Source organism: Myotis myotis, unplaced genomic scaffold (genome assembly GCF_014108235.1).
Source record: "Myotis myotis isolate mMyoMyo1 unplaced genomic scaffold, mMyoMyo1.p scaffold_m19_p_11, whole genome shotgun sequence".
Lineage (NCBI taxonomy): Eukaryota > Metazoa > Chordata > Mammalia > Chiroptera > Vespertilionidae > Myotis > Myotis myotis.
In genome coordinates, this window is record NW_023416315.1 from 7,042,084 (window position 1) to 7,067,266 (window position 25,183).

General features: G+C 47.4%; 1 protein-coding gene across 6 annotated transcripts in view; it reads right to left on the minus strand.

The window, feature by feature from the left end:
- Positions 1-25,183, minus strand: part of BBS9 (Bardet-Biedl syndrome 9) — a 323,047-nt gene that overhangs the window by 23,654 nt on the left and 274,210 nt on the right. For 4 of the 6 annotated variants that reach the window (XM_036327352.1, XM_036327354.1, XM_036327351.1 and 1 more), the window contains one exon: positions 21,906-22,128. The exons of the other annotated variants lie outside the window; for them this stretch is intronic. In XM_036327352.1, coding sequence (XP_036183245.1) covers positions 21,906-22,128 — 223 coding nt within the window. The remainder of the gene's footprint in view (positions 1-21,905; positions 22,129-25,183) is intronic. 6 annotated transcript variants of the gene reach the window in all.

A 25,183-nucleotide genomic window follows, 5' to 3' on the forward strand; every position in this document is an offset into this window, starting at 1 on the left:
TCGTGAAGGAGAGATTTCTTTCTAAAATGCATGCCTGCTACCTAGGACTATTCAAAATTAACAACATCGACTTAAAAGGAAAGTAACTATTCCTTTTGTTTATTTTTCTGAAAAGTTACCACTTGAGCAAAGTTTAAATGCGCAAACAGGACCAAATGTTGTCTTCCCCAAGTTAAATGCATTGGCTTCCACTAAATCAAGGGTGTGCCCTATTATAATTACAGTCTCATTAATGTAATCTTCACTTAGTAGAAGAAAACATAATACTACCTATATTCCTACTTTGAACTTGAAGTTACTTTGAAGTCACACTAATTTCAATGACAACTCTACAGTCAAGGGCTATCCCTGAACATCACACTACTTAGAATTGGTAAGGGGTCAAGTTGATAACGCCTACCCTTCAACAAATTAGAGGCTGTTACTGGTAACAGGTCCATGAGGAGTCACTGAATTAATAGCATAGGCAACAGCCATCAACAGAAAATCGTGTTTTATTTATATTATCAATTTGAGTCACTGTTCTTATCTTAGAATTTTATGCCTGCTTTTTTCTTTATTGTCCTGCTTGGGGATCACAAATTAAAGTGTGTTTTTTCTTCTTCACACTTGATCACGTGTGCGTTTTCTTACTGTTTTGCTTCTTCTCTTTGTCTTACTATTTAATTCATCTTCATCGTCCTTCACACCCATCATTATCTCCTTTCTACTTTTTTAGGGAGATGTTCCTATTTTTGGATGGCGGACACAAGTTGTATGTTTCCCCCCCAGCTCATCTTCCTTTCACATTATTCCCAAGTTCTTATCTCAGATTCCCAAAAAGATCAGTGTTCCACAAGCTGGGAATTTGCAGCGCCTGGTGACTGGTGGCTGCTTTCCTCTCCCGCCTCTAGGGCCTGAGAAAGGCAAGAGGGAAAGAGAATATAGTCCCATTCCTTCTCCCTCTGCCCCCTAAGCTATCTTGGCAGAGCCTGAGTGGACCTGGGACTCAGAAACTGAAGTTGTGGTCACAGGAAACATATGCATGAAAAAGCAAGAAATAAGACAGGAAAACCATGTCACCCTTCAAGGTGCAAATGGAGGGGGGCGGGCGCTGGACAGGGCACCTGGAGAGGTGGAAGTCCACAACCACAGAGCATGTACCGTGGTGCCAGTCGCTTCTGTGTCGGTGTGTCAAGTGGCTCACTGAGGGCATACAGATTGGGAGACTGGGAAAATAAGATGCAGGATTAAAGTGACAGAACTGAGATGTATGGGCCCTGATATTTGCTGCAATAAGAGCAATGAAAGGCTTAAAAGGAAGAGTCTCCAAACGAAATGGCACAAGGAGCGGAAAGCCCAGGAAGAGAAGGGTGCCTGGAGGAAGACACACATCTTCAATGGCAAGTAGGTGGGTGGGTGCTGGTGAGTTCTTTGTTTTCTATTCCCCCTGAAGCAGGACAAAAGGAAATGAGCTGAAATTGCAGCAGGAGATTCAGGTTAGACTCAAGGGAAAGCACCTTCCTGAAGAGGAGGCTGGGGGCTAATGGAGCACAGGATGAGAGGGCTGTGGGCCGTCCCTGGAGATGCTTAAGAACAAACATCTATCTTTTTGGGGGGAGGAGGTGTTTAGACACAGAAGGGCCCCGAGTATTGGAATGGAGACTTAGATTTATCTTTCAGTCCTAACTACTACTGCTTTATTTAATGAGACAGACTGACCAATGCATCCACGGGCGCTCCGGTGAGCGGGGGCGGGAGAGGAAAGCAGCACCTCTCCCTTTCTGACCTTGGGTAAAAGCAGCTCTCAGAGCCCCTGAACCAAAGCCCATGCCCAGGTGTGCCTAATCTCATAACAGTTAATGAACAAGCCTCGTGAGGGTTTTATGGAGTTACAACAAGTTTGGACCATGCTCCTTCATTAACTAAGTACAGGGATTGCAAAAATGTCTTCATTTAGAAAAGGCAGCAGTCAGAGTGTAGTGCGATGAGGAGCCTGAAATGAGTTTAGTTAAATCGTTAGTAGCAGCAAGAGCCCAGGGTAACACCTGGGCTGGTTTGGAGAAGATCCACTGTTCCAATCACCTCAGAGCCAAGAAGAGACACACCCTCAGTCCATGCAACACCAAGCGTCCACCCCATGCAGACTCCGTGCCAACAGCTAGGGCACCAAACCAACCTTTCTTCTCAAGGAGCCCACAGCAGAATGCGTTCGAGCAGTGGTTCTCAACCTTCCTAATGCCGCGACCCTTTAATATAGTTCCTCATGTTGTGGTGACCCCCAATTTCATTGTTACCAATTGAACATAATTAAAGCATAGTGATTAATCATAAAACAATATGTAATTATATATGTGTTTTCTGATGGTCTTAGGGGACCCCTGTGAAAGGGTCATTTGACCCCCAAAGGGGTCACGACCCACAGGTTGAGAACCGCTGCGTTAGAGAATATTGCTCTCCATACAACGCAATCCCATAGAGCAGGGGTGGGGAACGTCTGGCCCATGGGCTGTATAAGACCCTGGAAATCATTGGTCTGGCTCTGCCAAGGCGTTAGGGGTGAGTTAATTCTTTGACCAACTATAGCAGGCTGATTTTTAAGTTGATCATTTTGTATGGCCTGTGAATGGCACTATAAATATCCAAATGGCCCTTGGGGAAAAAAAGGTTCCCCACCCCTTCCATATAGGGTGTGATGGGCAAATGGGGGGGCGGGGGTATGACTCACTCAGAGAGGGATGTAAGGAGTGGGAGAGAGGCAGGAAAGGCCTCAGACGTACCTGAGCTGCAAAGGGCCACAGGAGTCACTCTGCAGGAGCGGGCCAAATGAGAATCCTCTGCAGAGAAGCTACAGGCCGGGGACATGGGAGCAAGGGAGATGTGGGGACAAAGGGGAGGAGAGAGCAGAGGAGACATGGGGCAGGGAAGCATGCTTCCTTCAGGAGCAAATAGGCCACAGCGGTAGAAGGAGGAGTCGCCAGTGGCAAGTGAGAGTAAAGGGGCCAGAGATGCAGACTCCAGATCATGAAGGCACAGGTGAGCCACGCACGGCAGGTCCCTGGCAGTCTATCCTGAAGGCAGCCAGAGCTTCGAGCTCTGGAGGGACAGATGGGATCCCGGGTGCAGGTGGGTTGCATGAGGTCAGTAAACTCTGCTGGCATCGTCTTGGGCTGAGAGGTCTCAGCATCTGGATGGTTTGGGGTCAGGTGAGCATCGAGTCATTAGCAGGCTGGTGAGTCTCACACGCCCAAGCCACAACCCTATTTGTATTGGGCTATGCTGCTGTCTAAAGCTTCAGTCAGGCTAGCCTGCTGGCTCATCCTACCTTGGCCTTAGATGGCTGTGAAACGCCCAACAGCTAAATGATGAGGTCAGAGTACTGTGGGCAACTCCTGGCACATCCTCCTTAAAGAAAAATAACATCACCCGGCCGGTGTGGCTCAGTGGTTGAACACTGACCTCTGAACCAGGAGGTCACAATTCAATTCCCGGTCAGGGCACATGCCCGGGTATCGGACTTGATTAATGATTCTCTCTCATCATTGATGTTTCTATCTCTCTCTCTCCCTCTCCCTTCTCTCTGAAATCAATTAAAAAAAATAGAAAGAAAAGAAAAGAGAAAAACTATCATAGCTGGATAACTCCATTCTCACAGAGCAGCTCCTATCGCCAGAACCCTCCTGGCACCAGGAATTGCAAGGAACATGTCATGAGTTCCAGAGTTCTACACCATCATCAAACGCCCTGCGCTCTGAGCAATCACCTTCGTGCTGTGCCCATCAGCTGTGCAACAATTACTCCTGGTCTCCGACGAACACAGACACGTCTAGGAAATCAACTACAAAGATAAGTGTGGCCATGGGGGACAATTTGCACACGGACGATCATTTCCACCAAAAGCAGGGAGCCGGGCTGTGAATCATCCGTGACCACTTATGCTTAAGCTGTACACATTAAACTTTAATGGTCTCGACACCAGCAGCCAGCGTCAGCCAGCACATCGAGGCACTAATGTGTCGGGCCTAATTGTGCTTCGATGAAGTGAGTCAGGAAGGCCTGCCAGCCGACTCTATTTTGCTATAACATGAACATTATGAATCTCTAATCACAAGTGAGGAGTCGGTTTTTACAATTCATAATTCATGATTTCATAGCTTTAAATTATTCATCTTCTCAAACGTTATTGCTACAGCCTTTTAAACGTTTCTGCTCCTTGCGTTCGGGGATGAATGCCTGGGACTGAAGAGTCTGTCTCAGCCTTGGACGGCTGTGAAGGGCTTTTTCAACAGGCCGCTGCCTGGGGCTCCCCGTGACGCCAGGTTAGGCATGCAGGCTGGCTGGTCACAGTCGGGACTGCCACCTTTGATTTGGGCTAAGAGATAGCAGATTCATAAAAATGTCCTATTTCAAGAACAGTCATTTCTACTAAAACCTGAACTTTGAAACAGGGCTTTCCTCTCTGACCTGGCCCCCACCCGCTTGCCCATTCTCCCGACCTCCTTGGAGCCTCTGCATGTCCTGTCCGTCTCTCTGGGGTGACTCTGCTCCCTGCTCTCACCCCCAGCCCCATCAAGTGCATCTTCACGGAGCTGCTCCTCCTGCTTCCGGTCTCACCTCAGACGCCCCCTCTGTGGGGAGGCTTCCCCAAGTTCCCTCCCCGCCAGTCACGCTGTCCCGCTCACCTGCTACTGCCTCTCATCACTGACCCTGGGCTGTAACCATCAGTTTAGGTGTGTGGACACTGTCTCCCTCCCCCACGAGGACCGTGCTGTATTAAGGCAGAGCATTTCCTTTGTTAGTCACCACTGTACACCAGACTCTGGCCTGGTAAGAGGCACATAGTGGGTACTTAATAATTAAAGATTTATAAAATAAAGGAATTTTTCATTCTGAGAGATAATGATTAAAGGCTATTTAACTTGAAATCGCTTCTTCAGCTCAATGAGCACAGTCTGCCCCCAATTCTCCTCACACCTTTCTATGAGTTGACCTCATGAGCCATCCAAGGGCCCCACAGAAGCACTCGGCAGGGCCACAGCCCCTCACCTAGAACCTGGGATGCGTGTGGGGGAAGGCTGCATCACAGACTCGCTGGGAGAAGGATCCCGAGGCCCGAACCATTAGAGGTAAAGGAAAAGAAACGTAAGCTCAGAGAGGTTGGGTGCAAAGCCTGCCTGTCTTTGAGTGGCGTACCCTCCATGGAGGACTCCCCCGCCAGCAGGAGGGTCTCTGGGAAGAAGAGACTGGAAGCAGCCACGGGCACATCAACCTGGAAGGAGCCCTAAAAACACCACATGTCCAGGGGCAGCCCAGTGCCAGACTGAACCCTCCTCTTGGGTAGAGAAGAGGCCACGCCTCCCAGGGTGACCCCCGTCGCGCCCTCCTGGTTACAGTCCCCTCTGAACAAATCATTAACCACATCATTTTATGCAAAGGACGGATGCTAAATGCAAAAGGCAAGGAACTAAATAGGTCAAGTTAATAGAAGCAAGCCTGTGAGCTATTGAAATAAATTTTCTCAATAAAAATCAAAGGCTGATGGCTACCTTTGAGCACGTTTGCTTTCTCAAATTAAGTGATGTTTCTGGCCAGCACACAGCACGTTACTACAATAAGGAAACCTTAGATTCAGATATTAAATATGAATTAATGATGATGGCCTTTTAAGTCATTCAGAAAGCTACTCAAATGGAAGCTGAGTGCATAATTACCAGACATTCTTGGCAAACGCAAATGAAAAAAAGTAAAAGATCTCCAGATAAGCGGTCCAATTAGGCACCTTGGATTACTGAGAGATGACTTTACAAGTATGCAAGACAGGGTTATCATGGGTTTTGTTTGGTTTTGTTTTAGGACTAATAAGTTTTTCACAGCACTTCTATGGAATGCTATCACTGGCATTTACAGGAGACCTGAAGCCAGGGAGAGGAAGGGTAACTAGTCTTATAAAATCCATGCCTAAAGTGATAAAGATTCAGAAAGAGGAGCTATTTGCTAAATAAATGATGAGCCAGAGGAAGACTAGAGAATAGAAAAGCTTAAATTTCAACTCCCAGGGCCACATACCACCTGTCATCAGGCCGGTCTCCTTTCAGACGGGCTTGACCTCTCACTACTATGGAAGCCAGGCTTTGGAATGCCTACTGGGGTCATTCAAATTGCCCTCTTGTACCTGAGGTGGCTAACGTGGCAGTATAATTGACAGAGGACATGTTATGTTAGACCTTCTGCCAGTTCTGTGATGTTCACAGATGCCCACACAGGACTCCAGCAAACTGACACCTCTAGTCATTTTCCTGGCATCCCGCGATGAAGCGGTGCCAGGTCTTCAACTGTGAATAGCTCATATGTCATCCCATTATGCCACCTGGCCTCGGCCCAGCACACCTTTAAAATAGATTTATTCAGGCTATAAACTTACAGGACAGTGCCTCTGTCTTTAAATATATCACATTGAAACAGCTGGGAAAATAAAATCCCCACCTCGCAATGCCGACATCTCAGAGGCCACTCTGCAGGAAAAAGGGGGCTATGGGCTTCTGTCACAGACGCAAACGTAGGTGACATTCTGTAACGTGCTGAAGAAGAAACCCACAAAAGGCAGAACCTAAGCCTGGGAACACTCTCACAGGTCCACCACCCGTGTTCCACTTGAAGTTCAGCTGAATAGTATTCAATACAGTGAGTCGCATGGGTCTCAGGGCTTTCGTTAGAAAGTAGATCCAGATAGGGAACCTATGACACTAGCATGTCAGAGCACGTAATTCACTTTATGTCGATAAACTCACTCATTCCCGTTGCCCTGAGAGACACCTGCTATCTATTGAAATGTTGTAGGTTATCAATGAACTCATAAGAAACAAGGCTGTGTCCCAAGAAAGTCACTTAGTGACATGGGGAATCCAAATGTATATTCTGTGACACACATCACGCTCGGCCAAGTGTGATCCGTCATCTCAACAGAAACAAGTAGTTGCATATATTGTGTCCACATGGATCTTATGTTCTATCTTAGGACGCGCACGCAGCGATTAGGGAAGCAGATGGTGTGACGTGAGGTGCCAGTGGGAAACACTGACAGGAGTACTGGGCTGAAGCATATGAATTGCTAATATGTAATCGATATGAGTCAGAATCGTTAGCTAAGGGCAGACTATTCAGGGAAGGCTTCGTGCAGAAAAAGCAGACGTGAGATAAGCACTCCAATTCCATAGGGACAGAACTGACTCACCACCTGTCTCCCTCCAGCCTTGCTCTCTGCCAAAGATGCCTTCTGGATGAAATGGGCCTCAGCCAGCCGGCGGGCGCGAGCATTCCAGGAGCCCTCGCAATACTGCTCTCCCACTCAGCCCTTATCTCCAATCAATCACCAAGTCCCGCTGACTTCATCGCCTGCAGCATTCTCATCTCTCTTTGCACCACTGCATCTCCACTGCTACTTCCCAGGTCGGAGCCTCTAGCATCTCTTGCCTTCATAGCTTTTACCTCATTTTGTAACTGAGTATCAGCATGATTGCCGGAAGCCGGTCCATCCTTGCTGCTTGACACAGTCGCTGCAGGAAAGAAACATCTGCACAGCATATGTTTCAAGGGATCTGGCGTATATAGCATACTGTTCTTAATATGTTTGCTCCCCTTAGCGCTATGTGTTTTAACCAAGGTCACCTCTCCAAGAAAGGTTGTTTCCCCAGGTAGGGATTTTCCCCTGAAGTTAGGGAGGGAATAAAACCCCTTAACTAAGTGCCAGGTGGGTAGTTAATCACTTTAACTACAAACAATCACGATTAAGCTACATAATCTTTACTCCCTGGAATGGAACACACTAATCTTTGGAATAGAGAGTGATAGGATTGGAATCAACAGGTGTAAATACAGATGTAACAAGACAACAGGAAACATAACCTAGAGACAGAACCTGGCTACAGAACCTGGATAGAACATGGCAAGAGAACCTGACTAGAACCTGGTGACAACCTGGCTGGAGAACCTGGACAGAACCTGGCTGGAGAACCTAGCGAGGGAACATGGCTACAGAACCTGGCTGGAGAACCTGGAGAACCTGGCTGGAGAACCTAGCAAGAGAACATGGACACAGAACCTGGCTGGAGATCCTAACCAGAACTTCGCTGGAGATCCTGACCAGAACTTGGCTAGAGATCCTGGCTAGGCTGCTGATCAACTGAACGCTGTCTCTGTGTCATTCCTTCTTCGCTAACTCCGTCCACACCTTTGGGGACCCCTGGACCTGCTGGGGTTGGACCCCAGCACATGACTATGTGGTTAATTGAGAAAATAGGCTCCACAATGGTACAGGTCATGCCTGTTTTGCTCACCATCAATTTTCCACTCCTGCAACAGTACCGGGAACATAGAAAGGAATAAGGAAAGCCCAGTAGAGGTGGCTCAGTGATTGAGTGTCATCATTTAAAAACAAAACAAACCTTTTTTAGAAGAAAGGAATAAGTAAAGAAACGGACCTAAGTGGCGCTGACGGTTCAAGATGAAGCGGAGTGGGAGAAGGAGCGTGAAGGGCCCGGCCCTAAAACAAGAAGCTTGGTGTCCTTCTATGAAGAATGGGCTGGGACTGTGTCCCTCTGCACGACTAGCAAGTGGGGAGAAAGTGATGATTTTTTGATACAGTCCTTAACTTAGCTCTATCCATTGAAGAAAAGGGTTAAAAAACACATAAAGCTTTATTTCCATTAATGATGAGGAATGAATATAAAAGAAGAAGTGTTACGAAATGTGTAAGAACCTCAGGTAGAAGAACACAGCTCCCACCTCTGTCCACATCGCGCGCCAGGGCAGCACATGACCCCGCTGACCTTGGAAGTCCTCCCTCTCCTGGCAGCCCTGGGACTGCTTTCGCACAGTTTTCCTCTTACTCATTCCTTGGCTACTTCTCCTCAATTTCCAGTGCTGGTTCTTGCCCTGCTTCCTGACCTCTAGATGCTGGAAGGCCTCAAGGTTTAGATGAGTCCCCTTCTCTCTCCTCTCTCCATGTAAGTGAGCCCCCGGCTTCCCATCCAGACAGAGGCCGCTGTCTCCCCACAGTCTCTCTGCAGCCAGGCAACTTCCCTGAGCTCCAGACCACGTGGCATCTATTTGGGTGCCCACTCGGCCTCTGCAGTGAAATAGACCCGACCGGGGTCCTTTATTCCATCCTCGCCCGCATGCGCACACAGTGCTCCTGGGTCTCCCACTTCACTGCGAGTGGGAGAGGCCAGCATTCCAGGAGGCATCTTTGCTTCCTCCCTCACCTCACCCTACCATGCAACCCATCACCAAGTTCTATGGCTTCTGCCTCTAAAAATGCCTCACGTCTTCCTAATTCTCTCCCCACGGCCACTCCCCAGTCCTTGTCATCCTCTACCTGTCCCCGGTTCCCATTCCAGCCGTCTTCCAGATCATCCCCCACACAGCAGCCACAGTGATCTTTTAAAACTTACACCAGGTCACATAATCCCCCTGTTTAAAGCCATTCGATGCCTTTCCACTACTCGTAGGATAACATCTGAATCCCTCGCCATGGAATGCAGGGAACACTACAGGACCCGGCTCTCCCTGCCCCCCGCCTCGGTAAGATCAGCCCAGGAAGGCCTGTGCCTTTTGAACACATCAAACCCCTTATCCCCTCTAGACCTTTAAATTCTCCCCTCCTCCCGTCCCAGCTTTGTTAAGGTACAATTGACAAATAAAATCGTTAGATATTCAAAATGTACAACGTGAATATATTGTGAGAGGATTCCCCCCCCCACCCCGCCCCCGCCATTGAGTTAGTTAGCACACCCATCACCTCACATATTTCCCTGTTTTTCCCCTACTGGTTTTCTTTTTTGTGAGAATATGTAAGTAATAATCTCTTAGCAAATCCCTGGCCTTTAAGTTCTATTCCTTTGGCTTGAATGCCTTCCCCTAGTTCTCACCTTTCCCCTCCCAGAAGCCCCTCCAGTCGCCTTGCCCGCCGTAGCTCCACCCCAACTCTCTCAATCTGGTTTCACTGAATGTAAAACAACCTGAAATTCTCCTGCTCAGCCATCCACCTGCTTATTACCTGGACCTCCTTCCAGAATGCCAGGTCCATGAGGGTAGGACTGCTGTCTCTCTTTAACAGCATATCCAAATCCCAGTACAGTGCCTGGAATATGGTGCTATTTTTTTAAAAGTATCTGTTAAATGAACAAAAAAAAAAATAGTGGCATTTCATGAATAATACTCCTTTGCCCCTTTTAAGGAGTTGACACGTGTTCATTAAGCTCCTAATATTGTTCCTTGGGCCAAAAGATGAACTGCTTACAGATGCTGCCATTCAGCTGCATCCCAAATTTGTCTTCAGCGACCACAGTACAATTGGTATAATTTATAAGTCCGGAGGGAAGCAAAGCAAGACAGTTTAGTACAATGAAGCAAAGGAGAACTGAGCAAAGCTGAGGAATGGGAAGGTGACAATGGAAAGGAAGAGGTGGATGGTCCGGTTAGATGAATATGGGAAGCCACAAGGTCCCTGAGGAATCAGGCAAACAGGAGACGATGCAGTTTATCCATCAATGGCTTTGGGATACCCGTTACATGGATACTCAGTCAATAAGCTGAGAATGACAGACACGGTCCCTCTCCTCATGAAACTTACAGTATAGTGGAGAAATATTACATAAACCCACAATGAAGTTATAATTATGAACTATGCAAGAATAGTAAGGGTCACAGAAGACCCCTTACAGGACAGCAATCAACTACTTGAGACCTGAGGGTGGATGTAAATTAGCTGGTGAGCATGTGAACTGGGGGCAGGGGCTAGGCTTGAGGGTGGGTGGGGCACAGTATTCAAGGCGCAGGGAATCAGATGCAAAGGCCAGAGGCAGGAAAAAGCTTGGAGAGGAGTCTTGAGTGGCAAAAGCAGAGGCAACGGGGAATTGTGCAGGAACTGCTGGCCGAGAAATGCAGGAAACAGAAGCAGAGTCCTGTAGGTCAAGGTAACAAGTCCGAGAGTTTGATCCTAAGTGCAAGTGTCTTCTTCTGAGAAAAAAACAGACATTCAAAGATGAATAAAAATAAAAAAGCATGTTTAAATAACCCGAAGTAGAGTTTGCTATGGGCAGTTTTGACCTGGGTGGTATAGGAGCGATTCTTCTGCACAGTTCGGGGGGGGGGGGGGGCAGCGATAAAGGGTGGAGAAGAGGCTGGAGCTTGAGCAAAATCCCAAGAGTTAACCATTGGGAATGAGGTAGGAAATCAATCAAAAACAAGAAAATAAAACTCTTGAGTAATAGAGGAAGGACCAGGTGAGGCCGCACAGCATGAAAGGAAAAAGCACCAGTTGGGTCAGTTTTATGATTCATTTGAGCAACAATTTCTAGTTCCAGAGTAGAGCCAAAAAAAGCCAAAAGTTTACTCAGGGCTGGAAACTGACAAAGGGCAGAAATCCACAGGGTTACACAAGGCGGAGCAAAAGGGCTCATGGAGGGGCAAATAAAGGTGGAGTGGGTGCGTTGGAAGGTGGGGAGCGGAGAAGTAGAGAACTGAGTGATACAAAGCTGGGAAAGGGAAAAGACAATGTTTGCATTACTTCAAATCAACTTCACAACGCTGTGTTGAGCATCTTCACCTTCCAGTTACATTAGATTCCAGGGATGTGGAAATGCATGTCATGTCTCTGTCCTTAGAGATTCACAGTGTAAGACAGAGTAGGCATCCAATAATGACTGACGATATAGCACACAAATCAGAATAAACTCAAAATAAAGATATGCTGAAAATAATATGAAAATTGTTTTCATGGTATAAAATGTTTTAATGATCACTATTCATCAAATTTATTAAGAAAACTCAAAAATTACTTGGGCTTTTTAAATGAAACTAGAAACGGATTCTTTCATCAGAATACTTTGAAAACTATAATGTCCAAATAATATTAATATTAATAAACTAAACTGTATTATAAAACCAAATAGAATTATTTACCTACTCATACAAGGAATATGTCTCAAAGAATAAAATATACCACTCGCCCTAACTGGTTTGGCTCAGTGTATAGAGCGTTGGCCTGCGGACTAAAGGGTCCCAGGTTCGATTTCAGTCAAGGGCATGTACCTTGGTTGCGGGCACATCCCCAGTGGGAGGTGTGCAGGAGGCAGCTGATCGATGTTTCTCTCTCATCGATGTTTCTAACTCTCTATCCCTCTCGCTTCTTCTCTGTAAAAAAATCAATAAAAAAATATATTTTAAAAAAATAAAATATACCACTCTTCCATTTCACAAAATAGGGGGGGGGGTGCGGGGGGAGGGAGGAAAGGAGGTTTAGTCATAACAAAAACTCAGGTACAAATGGTTTCTAATTGGCACTGTTTTCCCTAACCCTGATCTATTGGTGTACATTGCATTGTCACTCTCTGAATTGCGTTGCCCTGTGACTGCCCCCTACTGGAATGCCAGCGCCATGAGGGTGATTTGTGTTGATCTGGTCTGCTACTCTGCCCTTAGGACCTAGAACGGTGTCTAGAACTTAGAAAGCACGCAACACATTTCCCCTGGGGGCTCAATCTTGGCTTGGTATATGATGCCTTTTTCAACAGAAATAATGTATGAAGTGTTGAATTTCTAAATTCATAACATGTATAAGTTATAAATGATTTTCCTAGAGTTAACATGTTAAGTTTAGAAAATTACAATGGTCTGATATTTCATCTAAGTTTAAAAGGAAAGTTTTTTTTTATATCTTAAAAAATAAAAATGTGACATTGGGTAACTTACTTGTGGAAGTAAGTACACAGACACATAGACTGGCTAAAGGTCCCAATGACGCAGTAAGCTGCATCAAACTTCACTTTTTCACTAAAGCCCACCAACTTCTACACCTGAGCCCTTAAAATCTGCCACTGCATTTGCCTAGCACTAGGGTGCCGGCGAGCTGGGGCCTGGCCCCCCTTGCCAGGGATCCACGGTAGGTGTGTTTGCTTCCTGTTTCACAGCTGCAGTCATTTCCAAGCCTATTTTTAACAAATGCCAAAATTATCCTAGCGAGACCCACATACAAACACCTGTGCTAATGAAAACCATCCTATCGGCATGAGCACAAATCACGGCTTCTAAGAGCTGGCGGGTGACATCACTTTACTTTTGGGTAACATTTTCCACATGACACTGGCCGGTGGCGCTGAAAGCAGTCTTAAGGGAAACACAAAAATTCTATCTAAAAACCAAAATATGTTTTTGAGTAAGAAATTAAACATTTTAATAACAAAAAGCTACATTTAAAAAAAAGCATACAGAGTTGAAACATACAGCACAGAGGACTACAACTGTGTTTTACTTTTTATTTTTTAAATATGTTTTTATTGATTTCATAAAACAATAAAGGGAGAGGCAGAGAGGGATAGAAACATCAATGAGGAGAGAGAATCACTGACCAGCTGCCTCCTGTATGCCCCCTCCTGGGAATCAAACCCTGACCTCCTGGTTCCTAGGTCAATGCTCAACCACTGAGCCACACTAGCCGGCAAGGTGCTTTACTTTTTTAGAATCAGATATTTCTATTCTCTGAGAGCTACCAGAATCCAGAGACCAGTTTTTCATTTTCATTTTTAATTGTTTAAGAACTATCCATATTATACATAAATCAGAAGGGACTGACTAGTCCAACAGTTCATTTGAATAAACACACTAAAAATGGTGGGGTTTTTTAAAATTTAGTATGAAAAGATTTTTTAAAGGTTGGCAGTATGTAATCACCACGTGGGGGGGACAAAGAGGGTATGGGGGACAAATGGTGACGGAAGGAGATTTGACTTGGGGTGGTGGACACACAATACAACATACAGATGATGTATTATAGAATCATACACCTGAAACCTATGTAATTTTATTAACCAATATCACCCCAATAAATTCAATTAAAGCATTTAGTAAAAACAAAAACAAGGTCGGCAGCATGGCCCCGGCTTCCTTCGGCAGGATGGCTGAGTGGAAGCACCGTCTTGGCTTGCTGCTGTGCAGGGCCAGCGGGAGAGGGGCATTCCTATTTTAGGCCAAGTGCACCAGCGCCAATGAGAAATGACTGAGCCGCACAGATGGGCCAAATGGTTGGGTCTGCCCCACCTTCCCATGGATATTCTCATTATGCATAGATTTTAAGTTTTTTAATGAAAATAATGTGATATAAAATAAATCTTAATGACAGTCTCACATAAGTAGTTGGATGAACTGCTTTTAAGCACTAAAAATGCTTTAGCCGGGCACCCTAAAACCTCAAGGAAAACAAAAACAATAAACACAACTTTAATCACAGTCATGAATTTACACTGAAAGCAGAGAAAATTCTATTGTCAGAGACCGAATTTGTTAGAGAGATACAGGCACTGAGAGTAGAGGTGGAAGGGAAGGAAGCAGGAGGCATGTTTATTACAACAGGGCCCCGGGGCAGCAGAAGTGGAGGTGGGGGTAGAAGTGGAGGAAGACCAAAAGAGAAACAGGTACAAGTTAAGGTGACTGTAGAAATTCCTTCAGACCAGCAGCTGTCGGGAAAAAAAGACCCTTTCTTTTCTTCCTCATATTTGAAGATCAACAGCCCAAATATCAATAGCATGTGAGAAAAGTTATTTTTTATACAATAAAAAGCCCCAGAGATAATACCTTACCGAGGGATGCTCCTCTCTGGGCTAACTCAGCAACTTTTAAAGGAACTGAAAATTACACAGAATTAGGCTTCCCACTGCAATATTTCACATGAGAGTAGTCCAAAGAAAGGACAGCTCACTTTATGTCTGGGTGAGGGTAAAAAATGAGCATCTTACAGATCCGTCTGTATGACGTGGCTAAAGAAACAGAAATAATGATGTCTTTAAAAGTTATTTAATTTATTCCCCTGCTCTCAGGCAGGGTTTTTCCCAAATTATCTTCAGACTGTGGAGTATCCGCATTAGTTTAAACATCTGCAGGAAAGGAAATTCCTCAAACTCCCCTGGTATTCTCTTCCTGTATTAACAGCCCTACTTCCAAGAAACGGGCTTTGGTCATCACATTGTAATTAGTCACCAGCCAGCTTGTCTATCAACAAGTATTTGCTAAGTACACACAGGGAGAATGGTATTCTATTAGGTCTTTGATGGTAGACCTTCCCCTAGAGTTGCTCCTAATTGCTTCTCCTGTGAAATCAAGTCTAATCCTGGATTCAAATATTCCCCCACTAGCCCTCCATTCAGCCAATTATGAGCTCCCTAATACAATGGATAAGACCAGCATCCTGTTAATAACTGAATGCTTTCCTATACACTATAGTTTGATTTTTGAAGGAGTGTGTTGTTTCAAAACAAGGAGGTGTTATCTCAATATTTCAAGCTAAGAAACTATGGCTCCAAAAATAATAAGTAGCTGCACAATTGCTCAATGGCTGAGTTGGTCCTTCCCAAAGTGGCTACTGCAAACCAACTTGAATCTACCACCTCCCCATTCGCCCTTTCTTGTCTCTCACAGGTCGTTACAAACCTCCTTCGGCAAAACTCTTGTGGAGGGATTGCATTAAACTTTCCATTAAATATTCCCAACTTCTATCCAGGTTCCAATGTTTTTTTCTTCTCAAATACTAAATCTGTTCAGTTTACCTATATTCTAGATCAGGGGTCCTCAAACTTTTTAAACAGGGGGCCAGTTCACTGTCCCTCAGACCATTGGAGGGCCGGACTATAGTTTAAAAAAAAACTATGAACAAATTCCTATGCACACAGCGGCGGCAAAAACACCCGGCGGGCCGGATAAATGTTTTCGGCGGGCCGCATGTGGCCCGTGGGCCGTAGTTTGAGGACCCCTGTTCTAGATTATTCCTCTGCCTCCTCAAAGTTTCCCACTTAACACTGTTGGGTTTGGAATATTCTCATCTTGCCACTACCCCCTGACCTTCAAACATCTCTACATTATCTTTTTTTAAAAAGAAAGAAAAGAAAAGAAATAAAAATCCTGACAACAGACTATCCCTATTCATCAGTCTGCCTATATTGCTCCTCCCCGTTACCAAAAGATCTTCCCTTTACCTCCTACTATCCTTGATAGTATTGACACCACCTCTCCCAGGCATTCCTTGAAATTCACTCCTCCCATAGAATCCACTTCCCATCCCAGGTTCCTGGCTCTGCAGCTAAGTCCCAAATCCCATGATCCCCTCCCAATGCCTTCTCTCCTCAGATGGCTCATCCAATTGCAAAATAATGACCTGTAAACTGAAGATACCAAATCTACTTTTCTAGCTTCAATCTTTCCCTTGAGCTAAAATTCCTCAGATACAGCTGTCAACACCTGTCTCTTCTTGGATGTGCCTTCATCATCTCAAGCTCATTGTATTATAAATGAAGCACATTATCCATAACACACAAAACTCACTCAGCCAACTTAATCATTTCCACCAACGGCAACCAACAAGCTTGATGGAATATCTGTGTTCTTCCCTCCTCTTCACACTCCTGTCCCACCTGCACACACCATGAGCTTGGTATTTCTCAAACACTGCGTTTTATAAGTCACTTACAGCTTAGGAACCTACAACTGCTCCCACTACATGCCCATCTCTCAATCTCCTCTATGCAGCTCCCAAGTTTCTAGATGAACTAGTGCTTCCTGATCTAGCCACCTGAACTTCTAATTTGAAATTTAACCAGTTTACTTACAGGCCCATATCTCCTTGCTTGTATCTATAATATCTGCCACTCTCCTTTCTGAAAGTCTAAAACTTATACCTACTTGAAGACGCATCCTCTTTAATAAAAGCTCCACTGATTCATTCTAAAAATATAAGGCAGACCAATGTCAATTTCCCATTTTGATACTGTACTGCAGTTATGTCAAATGTCACCTTTGGGGAAAACTGGAGGAAGGGTACAAGGGATTCTATGTAATATTTCTGCATCTTCCTGGGAGTCCATAATTAAATTATTATAGATATTTTATACTATTTCAAAATAAAAAGTTTTAAAAATATATGGTGGTCACCAGCTAGCTAAGTGGGGAGCTGAGGCCATAAAGAAGAATGTAATACGTACCGGGCGCTCCATGCACTACCTTCCATCTGGGTGTTATGAACTGAATTGTGCCCTCCCAAAAATTCATAGGTTGACGCCCTAAGCCCCAATGCCACCCTATTTGGAGAGAGGGCCATTAAAGCAGAAAATAAGGTTAAATGAGGTCATAAGGGTGGGGCCCTAATCCAAAAGGACCAGCGTCCTTGTAAAGAGAAGAAGGGACACTAGGATGTGCTCACACAAAGGAAAGGCCGTGTGAGGACCTAGGGGGGGCAGCCATCTGAAAACCAAGCAGAAAGGCCTCAGGAGAAACCAAACCTGCCAGCACCTTAACCCTGAAGTGCCAGCCTCCAGAACAGTGAGAAAACTGATCTGTTGCTTAAGCCGCCCAGCCTGGTCCTGTGTTACGCAGCCCCAGCAGGCTCTTCCATCTGTGAGTTGACCAATATTGGGATTTTCCCACTTTTTAGCTATAATTCTGCTATGAACATTGATAAGTTGTTTTTTATGGTGGTACTAAAAATAGAGGAGGAATCTTAATACAAGGAGACTCTGGTAGGTGGTTTTAATGACCTGAATAGGAAATGGGGTGTTAGCAAGTAAGGGCAGTGGGGGCAGGGGAAGGGGCACATGTGGGAGGTGCCTTCGTCAGGTGCTGGTGACTGACTGACTAGGGTGAGAAAGGAAACAGAGGGTCCAGTTGTCTCGAGGCCCCTGGCCTGGGCACTGGGCAACACCAGGCACTGAGATCCGGCACACAGAGGAGATGAGTCTCACTCAGGCAGATGGAATCGGAGGGGCCTGCAGGGTATCGAAGGAGACGTGTGAGACCTGGAGGAGAGGCCAGCCAGAAAGATTCAAACCCGGAAGTACATGGAGTTCAGGCGGCAGTGTGACGAGACTGTCCGGAGAGCATGAAGTCAGACCAATAGTCTGGAGATGGAAAAGGAACAGGAAGCCACCAAGCAGCCTGGAAAGACAGGTCTGAGGGCACAGGAGCAGCTTCCAGCAGCGAAGAAGCCCAGGAGGGAGAAGACCCTCAGAGGGAGGAGGTGGCATCGTAAAACTCTGCAGAGCAGCCAGGCAGGCTGCAGCCAAGTGCTCACCAGATTGACCATTATGAGCTTGCTCGTGGAAGGTGGAAAATCACTCAGAGAGCAATGCTTGCAGGACTCGGCCTCCTATCAGAGGCAGCACGGAGATGGAAAGGAGGCAGAACCCATAAACCAGCTGCGCACATTGATGCAGCGTCCTGGGAGGGACTTGGTTATCCATTCATCAGAACCGAAATGCAAACAAGCCCCATAGACACACGGTCATTGCCCTTGAATACTTCCTGTGGGGAGTAGAAAGCCATTCATTGTCCTGATATATAACATTGGTCCTTGCTTTTCCCTTACCGCCATTTCTGATATAATTATAGTTGTTTCCTTATTGGTACTTTCTATCCTGGTCCCTTTTAATAAGTTACAGATGTTGTTGGTAGGAAAACACACAATAATGGGGAAGACACTCAGACACCCCCTGAAACTCTGCCACCAGGATAATCCCACAGCACACGCCTTATTTACATGCTTTGGGCTGACAAAGAATGGCCTGTTACCTCGTATCCATGTAGCCACCTCCACCTCCTCTGTGTTTTTGTGATTTCATAGTTTCACATTTAAACTAGAGGCCTAGTGCACAAAATTCGTGCATGGGTAGGGTCCTTAGGCCTGGCCAGCGATCAAGGCCAATCTGTGGGGCAACCAGCGGGGTGATCAGGGGGTCACTGCTGGCGCCCACCTTGGCTGGCCTGGCACCACCCACTCGCCAGCCCTGCCTCCGCCACCATCAGTCGGGGCCTGTGGGCTGGGGGCAGCTCCTGTGTTCAGCGTCTGCTCCCTGGTGATCAGTACCTGTCATAGCGGCCCGTCACGCTACCGTTCAGTCAATTTGCATATTAGTCTTTTATTATATAGGATCTCTTCTTCATCTGAAATGTACTGTGGCACATGGTATAGGCTAGGGAACCTGTTTTGTTTTTGTGACACACTCTCTGGCCTTTCCTACCATGAAGTCACTCCATCTTCCTAGCCTCAGCTACCTCCACTGTTAAGAAGGTGAACCAAGATGATTCCTGAGTTCCTGCCCAGCCATTGATAAAGGATCAGATCTGGGAAAAATACTTGTACGCACACCTATGTCCAGTAATCCACTCCTTTCTAGAATGCCACATTACCTTCACGTACTCTGAAACTAAACTGGCATTGCAAATTGCACAATTACTGACCGGAAGCAGAAATAATTCCCAGTATTGCCTGCTATCTCTGTGATAATAGCATCATGTCACCCATGGAGATAATAAACATTCAGCACAAAAGGTATATTTTTAATATATTCCTCATAGCAAAGAAAAGAAACGGCGTGAAACTATTCTGCCCATTTCCTCCCACACTGCTCCACCAGTTTAAGGGGAAAGAGGCAGATGGAGCACAGTCCATGCGGGAGGAAGCGGGGCGAGCAGTGCAGGCAGATGGAGCACAGTCCATGCGGGAGGAAGTGGGGCGAGCAGTGCATCGGCACCGTTGCGGTCTGTGTAGTCCGGGGGGAAGCCCAGAGGGCTCGGAGGTTTGGATTCTAGACATAAACCTTCGGTAAGCATGGAACTCTGGGCAAGAAATTTAGCTTTTTCCAACTCCGTCTTCTATTTGTAAAACAGCAATAATTCTACGTGTTTCTTCTACCTCAAAAATGTGCAAAGCACAGAAATGGGTGTGTGAGAACTTGGAGTTCTGGTGGGAAGGCTTAGGCACGATGGAGTTTGTCTTTGACCAAAAGCGCTGACTGAACCGGTAAAATTCACTCCCCTGATTAGCTCCGGAGGGGTCATCGGCAAGTGAAAGCCAGCGGCCACGAGCCCGACAGAGGCACGGGTGCAGCAGCCTCCACCTCTCCCTGGACGCGACTGGGCCAGCATGGAGGCGCAGACCTGGTTACAGATGCCTGGCTTATGAACAGTATATTTTCAACCTTCCTTCATTTCTCCTTTCCTTCCTTCTCTCCCTCCTTTCGTTGACCCTTCCTCCCATACAGTTAACATTTTGCGTCAAGGGCTTGGATGGGCTCAGTCCTCGAGTTGAAGTGCCACCGTGAAGTGACTAAGGGGGCCTGACTCCCAGCAGGTGTCCAGGCCTTTGCTGGCAGCACCACCAGGGGACTCCTAGTGGCCGTTCCCAAAGCAGCCCCGACGGGAACGCGGGGAAGAGAAGGCAGATGCTCAGCCAAGCAGGGGCCAATTGCCTTCTCTGGGTCCGTCTTCTCCTTTACGGAGTTCTCCTCCCTCCAGCCTCCTTGCTTTCCCAATTGACAAGGAGGAGGGAGGCCCCATCAGAGTGCCAGTGACAGTGAGTACTTCTCATTTTCTATCTCATTGGGCCTAAATAATTATTTATTAGAAAAAAGAATCCTGCAACAGTGGACAGAAGATGGACGAGTAGAGGCCGAAGGACCAGTCTGGAGGATGCTATCAAGATGAAGAGGATCTAAATGAAGACAAACTATTCCAACTGCTTCTGCGTAGGAGGCACTTCTATTCTGAAACACTCATTTGGCATAAAAGGTAGGTTCTCTCTGTGAGTGATTAAGGCAGAGGTTCTCAACCTTCTGGCCCTTTAAATACAGTTCCTCATGTTGTGACCCAACCATAAAATTATTTTCGTTGCAACTTCATAACTGTAATGTGGCTACTGTTAGGAATCGTAACGTAAATATGCAGGATGGTCTTAGGCGACCCCTGTGAAAGGGTCGTTCAACCGCCAAAGGGGTCGTGACCCACAGGTTGAGAACCACTGGATTAAGGTAAGACCATTTAAAACCATCAGATATAGTGCCCCATGGCCCCAAACCAGCTATTCCCAGCCCCACGCCAGATTCCGAGACCAAGTTATCCATCTGTCTCTAACAATGGGGATCATTACCGCTTGGATTTTTTAAGTGTGTCTCTGTTCCAAGCACTGTACTGGGTGCTTTACAAACCCCCGAGGCCCTGGCAACGAAGGAGGGATTATTTTATCCACTTTCCAAATGAAGAAACGAAGATTCTGGAAAGTGAGCTCACACACTGAGGGTCACATATGCAGTGGAGCATGGAGGGAGGACCAGACACTGCAGGCTGTACATATTGGATTATGCTCCGCTGTCCCCACGCTTATCTTTTTGAGTTTTTGCTGGCATTCCTTCTCACTTCGAGAAATGCTGATGGAGGGGAAAGGCAGCAGCCGGAAGCACAGCAGCATGGGTTGGGGAAGGAAGAAGAGAAAACCACCCGCTTCCCATACTATGGTCCTTGCTTCCGGAGGAAAGAGCAGCTGCAGCTGCTGCCTTTAATACATTCATTGACTTCCTGCTCCTTCCTGCGGCCTAAGAGAGGCTCACAGAAGAGGGAAGAGGGGGTGGGTGGGGCTGCTGCCTCCAAGGGACCCTCTGGCTGTGGGAGGGAAGAGGGGCCTGGGTGCCCAAGGCCACACAGGGGAGAGCCCTCTGGTGCCGCATCCCCTGATCCTGGGCTTTTTCCTTGTCTCCACCCCCTGATCCTGCTGACCACAACCCAAGCAAACATCAGAAGGACAGACCTCATCTGGATAACATCAGCGGCTTGCATTATGCTAGTTTCATCTAAGAAATACGGTATCGCAAAATCACATTTAGTTTTATTCTCTAATCCACTTTTTATTGGTTAGATCCATAACAACATGGATCATGTTTAAAAGCAGAGGGAAGAAAAGAGACATACCATTCTAGAAACGTCTCCCACCAAGTGATTACCCTGGGATAGCTGAGGGGGCACGAGAAAGCCACCTTCCATCATCACTTACTGTGAAATGTGGAGCCCACGTATGGCCACAGACACAGCCCTGTAGCCGGGCCTGGCGCAGCGCTCACCTGGCATGACCATGGCGGGCGGGGCCGCTGCCTCGGTGCTCAGGCAGAGGCGGCCGCCTTTGGCCAGGCGATCGCAGAGCAAGGTGATGTGCTTCTTCAGGCGGCCGGTGTCCCTGGGCTTGCTCAGCTGGCTGCTCAGGCTCAGAGCGTGCTCCTTGGAGCTCTTGGAGAGGCAGGTCTTCAGGAGGTGGGAAACCGCCGCATCCACCGTTTCCTCCCAGCCCTGGAGGCAAAAGCCAATTTTGAGCGTAAGCGGAGATGAGACATGAGCAAAGTAGGCACTTCACTGGGAACTGAGCTGTAAGATGACTGGTGTCTGGAATAGTCCAGACGGGTCTGGTGCTGGACTCAGCTCCGCATGCTGTGTGGCCTTGGGCAGGTCACCAAGTTCCTCTTGGCGTCAGCCTCTTCGACAGCTGAGGACACCAACAGCCTGCACCCTCCGAGGGCTGGGGGTGAAGTGAGGTGGGCAAGCCCTGTGCCGGGCAGGTCGGATGACCTGGAGGGTGAGCTGCCCACCCTCTGCGTAAGGGCCAGGAAGTGGTCAGGGAGCGGGACCTGTGGGCATCTTGGGGGAAACGGGACGAAGGGAAAACCCTGGTGCCTCTCTCAGCTCTTGGTCCACAGCCTCGGGGCTGCAGGCAGAAACCACAGGAACTTATTTCAAGGGGGCTTTTGTGAGACACAAACCTATCCAGTCCCACGTCACTGCCCAGGTGACAAAAAGCGGCACAAAGAAAGGACGTGGCCATGGACGCCACTGTCGCTGGGCACCGTGTGGCGTGCTGCAGGACAGACCTGGGCAAGGACCACCTCTGCATGGTGAAGGCTGCCGCCCTGGAACCTGGGTGCTGGGCAGTGACCTCAGCGTGTCACGGGGGTGCCAGCACCAGCAGTGCCTACGCAGAAGATACCGGCTTCAGGCAACACGAGGGGCAGGGGGTCAGCTCCCAAGCTCCCGCTGGGCATCACGGGGCCCCAGGGAGACTGAATGGGGCTCTCGAGGTCCCGAGCAGCCCAATAGGGAGGGAGGCACGAGCACAATCTGGGAATTAGTGCCAACATGATCCATTTGTCCCCAGAGGCTAGTCCCGTGGGCCTGACAACCTAAGTGAAATGATGAAGGAAGACAGCGGAGAACGTGTTTGCACAGAATAACGCGGAGGAGGTGAGAGCCTGAGACTCAGAAAGGAGCCCGGGAGTTCCCTGGGGGCACCACTCCATCCTCATCCTCACCCTCACCCTCACCCGCTGAGCCACCTGCAAACATGCAAATCGGATTAGGTTACTCCTCAACTTCAGCTCCAAAATCCAAAAGGTCAGGGGTTTTTGCTTTTTTAATATATTTTTATTGATTTCAGAGAGGAAGGGAGAGGGGGAGAGAGAGAGAAACATCAGTGATGAGAGAGAATCACTGATTGGCTGCCTCCTGCATTCCCCCTGCTGGGGATCGAGCCCGAGCCTGAGCATGTGCCCTGACCGGGAATTGAGCCATGACCTCTGGGTTCATAGGTCGACGCTCAACTACTGCTCCAGCTCCTGCTCCATCTCATTCTCTTCCTATCCACCTGTGTCCGCACTGCCACCCAGGCCTCGGCACATGCCTGGCTCTCCCGCGGCAATGCCCTGTCTCTGCTCTTTACCTGGCAATGCCCACTTTCAGGCACTGCCTTCGTGGGCCCTCCTCGTGGCTGAGACCTTACAAGCCCAGCTACCCCGCAGCACCCCCCGCCCGCCTTCCCCAGGACAGGGCCTGTGGTTCTCCACACCCCAGCACTGTGCTTAGCAAACAGAGGGGGCTCAAGAAGTGTTTGCTGGACAGAGAAATGGTGAGATGCGGAACCAGCTGGGAGGACTTTGAAGACATTCGTCCAGCCTTGTGGGACTTTACCAGGATCCCTTACACAATCTGCCCAGGAGCGGCCGTCTTCCCGATCCAGAATCATGACTTTGGGAGGCAGTTCATTACTTTCAGGGACGTGTATAACCAGCAAAATGCTATTCCTGTGCTGAGCCCAGATCTGGCCCATCGGCCCTCATTCTCCCCTCCAGAGCCATGCGAATAAGGCTCGCCCCTCTGCTACATGGCAGCGCCCTGCACCCGTGAGGACAGCCAGTCGGTGCCCTCTCTTCCAGAGAAAACATCCCCAGTTCCTCCAGCTCTTCCTTATGCAAACATGGCTTTGACTTTTCTCTCTATCCTAACCACTGGCCTTTGAATGAGGGCCAATTTCAGGCACTTAAAAATGTACACAGCTGCCTTGGCTGGTTTGGCTCAGTGGATAGAGCATCAGCCTGTGGACTGAAGGGTCCCAGGTTCGATTCCGGTCAAGGACACATACCCAGGTTTCAGGCTCAATCCCCAGTTGGGGGGAGGAGGGGCGTGCAGGAGGCAGCTAATCAATGATTCTCTCCCATCATTGATGTTTCTATCTCTCTCTTCTTCTTCCTTCCTCTCTGAAATCAATAAAAATATTTTTTTAAATGTACACAGCTAACTAGAGAGCTCCAGACTGACCCCGAGATACCAGGCTGGGGATGGACCTGCAGGGGGACACAGCGGTCCCTCCTGCATGCTGGGACTTCTCCTGCCAGCCCGGCCTCTGGTCGCCTCTGCTCTCTGGGCACCGCACCGCACACTCTTGTTTCACGATGAACCAACAGATGATTAAACCCCAGGCCCTTCCCACACTCACCACGCATCTCACTTGAGGCTTATGCAGTTAATGCTTTAGACCCAAATGCAGACCAAATATGCCCACTCGAGAACATCCAACTGCTTGCCAGAATCAGGTCGTTTTTACTCTAGTGACCCATTACAGATGCCACTGGGCAAGTTAAGAAACAAATTAATTATATTAGGCTGATCTTGAAAATCCTTTCAAGAGTCGTAAAGACTGTGAAAACAGCTTCCTATTCAAAACCATCAGAGAATAATAAGCCACTAGTTACTACAAAGATATCTCTATACAACTATCAAAATCTAAACTCAACGATATCTAAAATTGAATTTGTATTTCAATAACAATGGGAAGAAGTAAATTAAGGCAAAATTTAGAGAGATATATTTTCTTTGAAAACATTTTTTTATTGATTTTATTCATTTTTAGAGAGAGAGGAAGAAAGAGGGACAGAGAAAGAGAAACATCGATGTGAGAGCAGAACATAGATGGGTTGCCTCCTGCACATTCCCTACCGGGATCAAGTTAGAAACCCAGGCATGTGCCCTGATGGGAAATCGAACCAGCAACCTTTGGGTACACAGACAACACCCCACC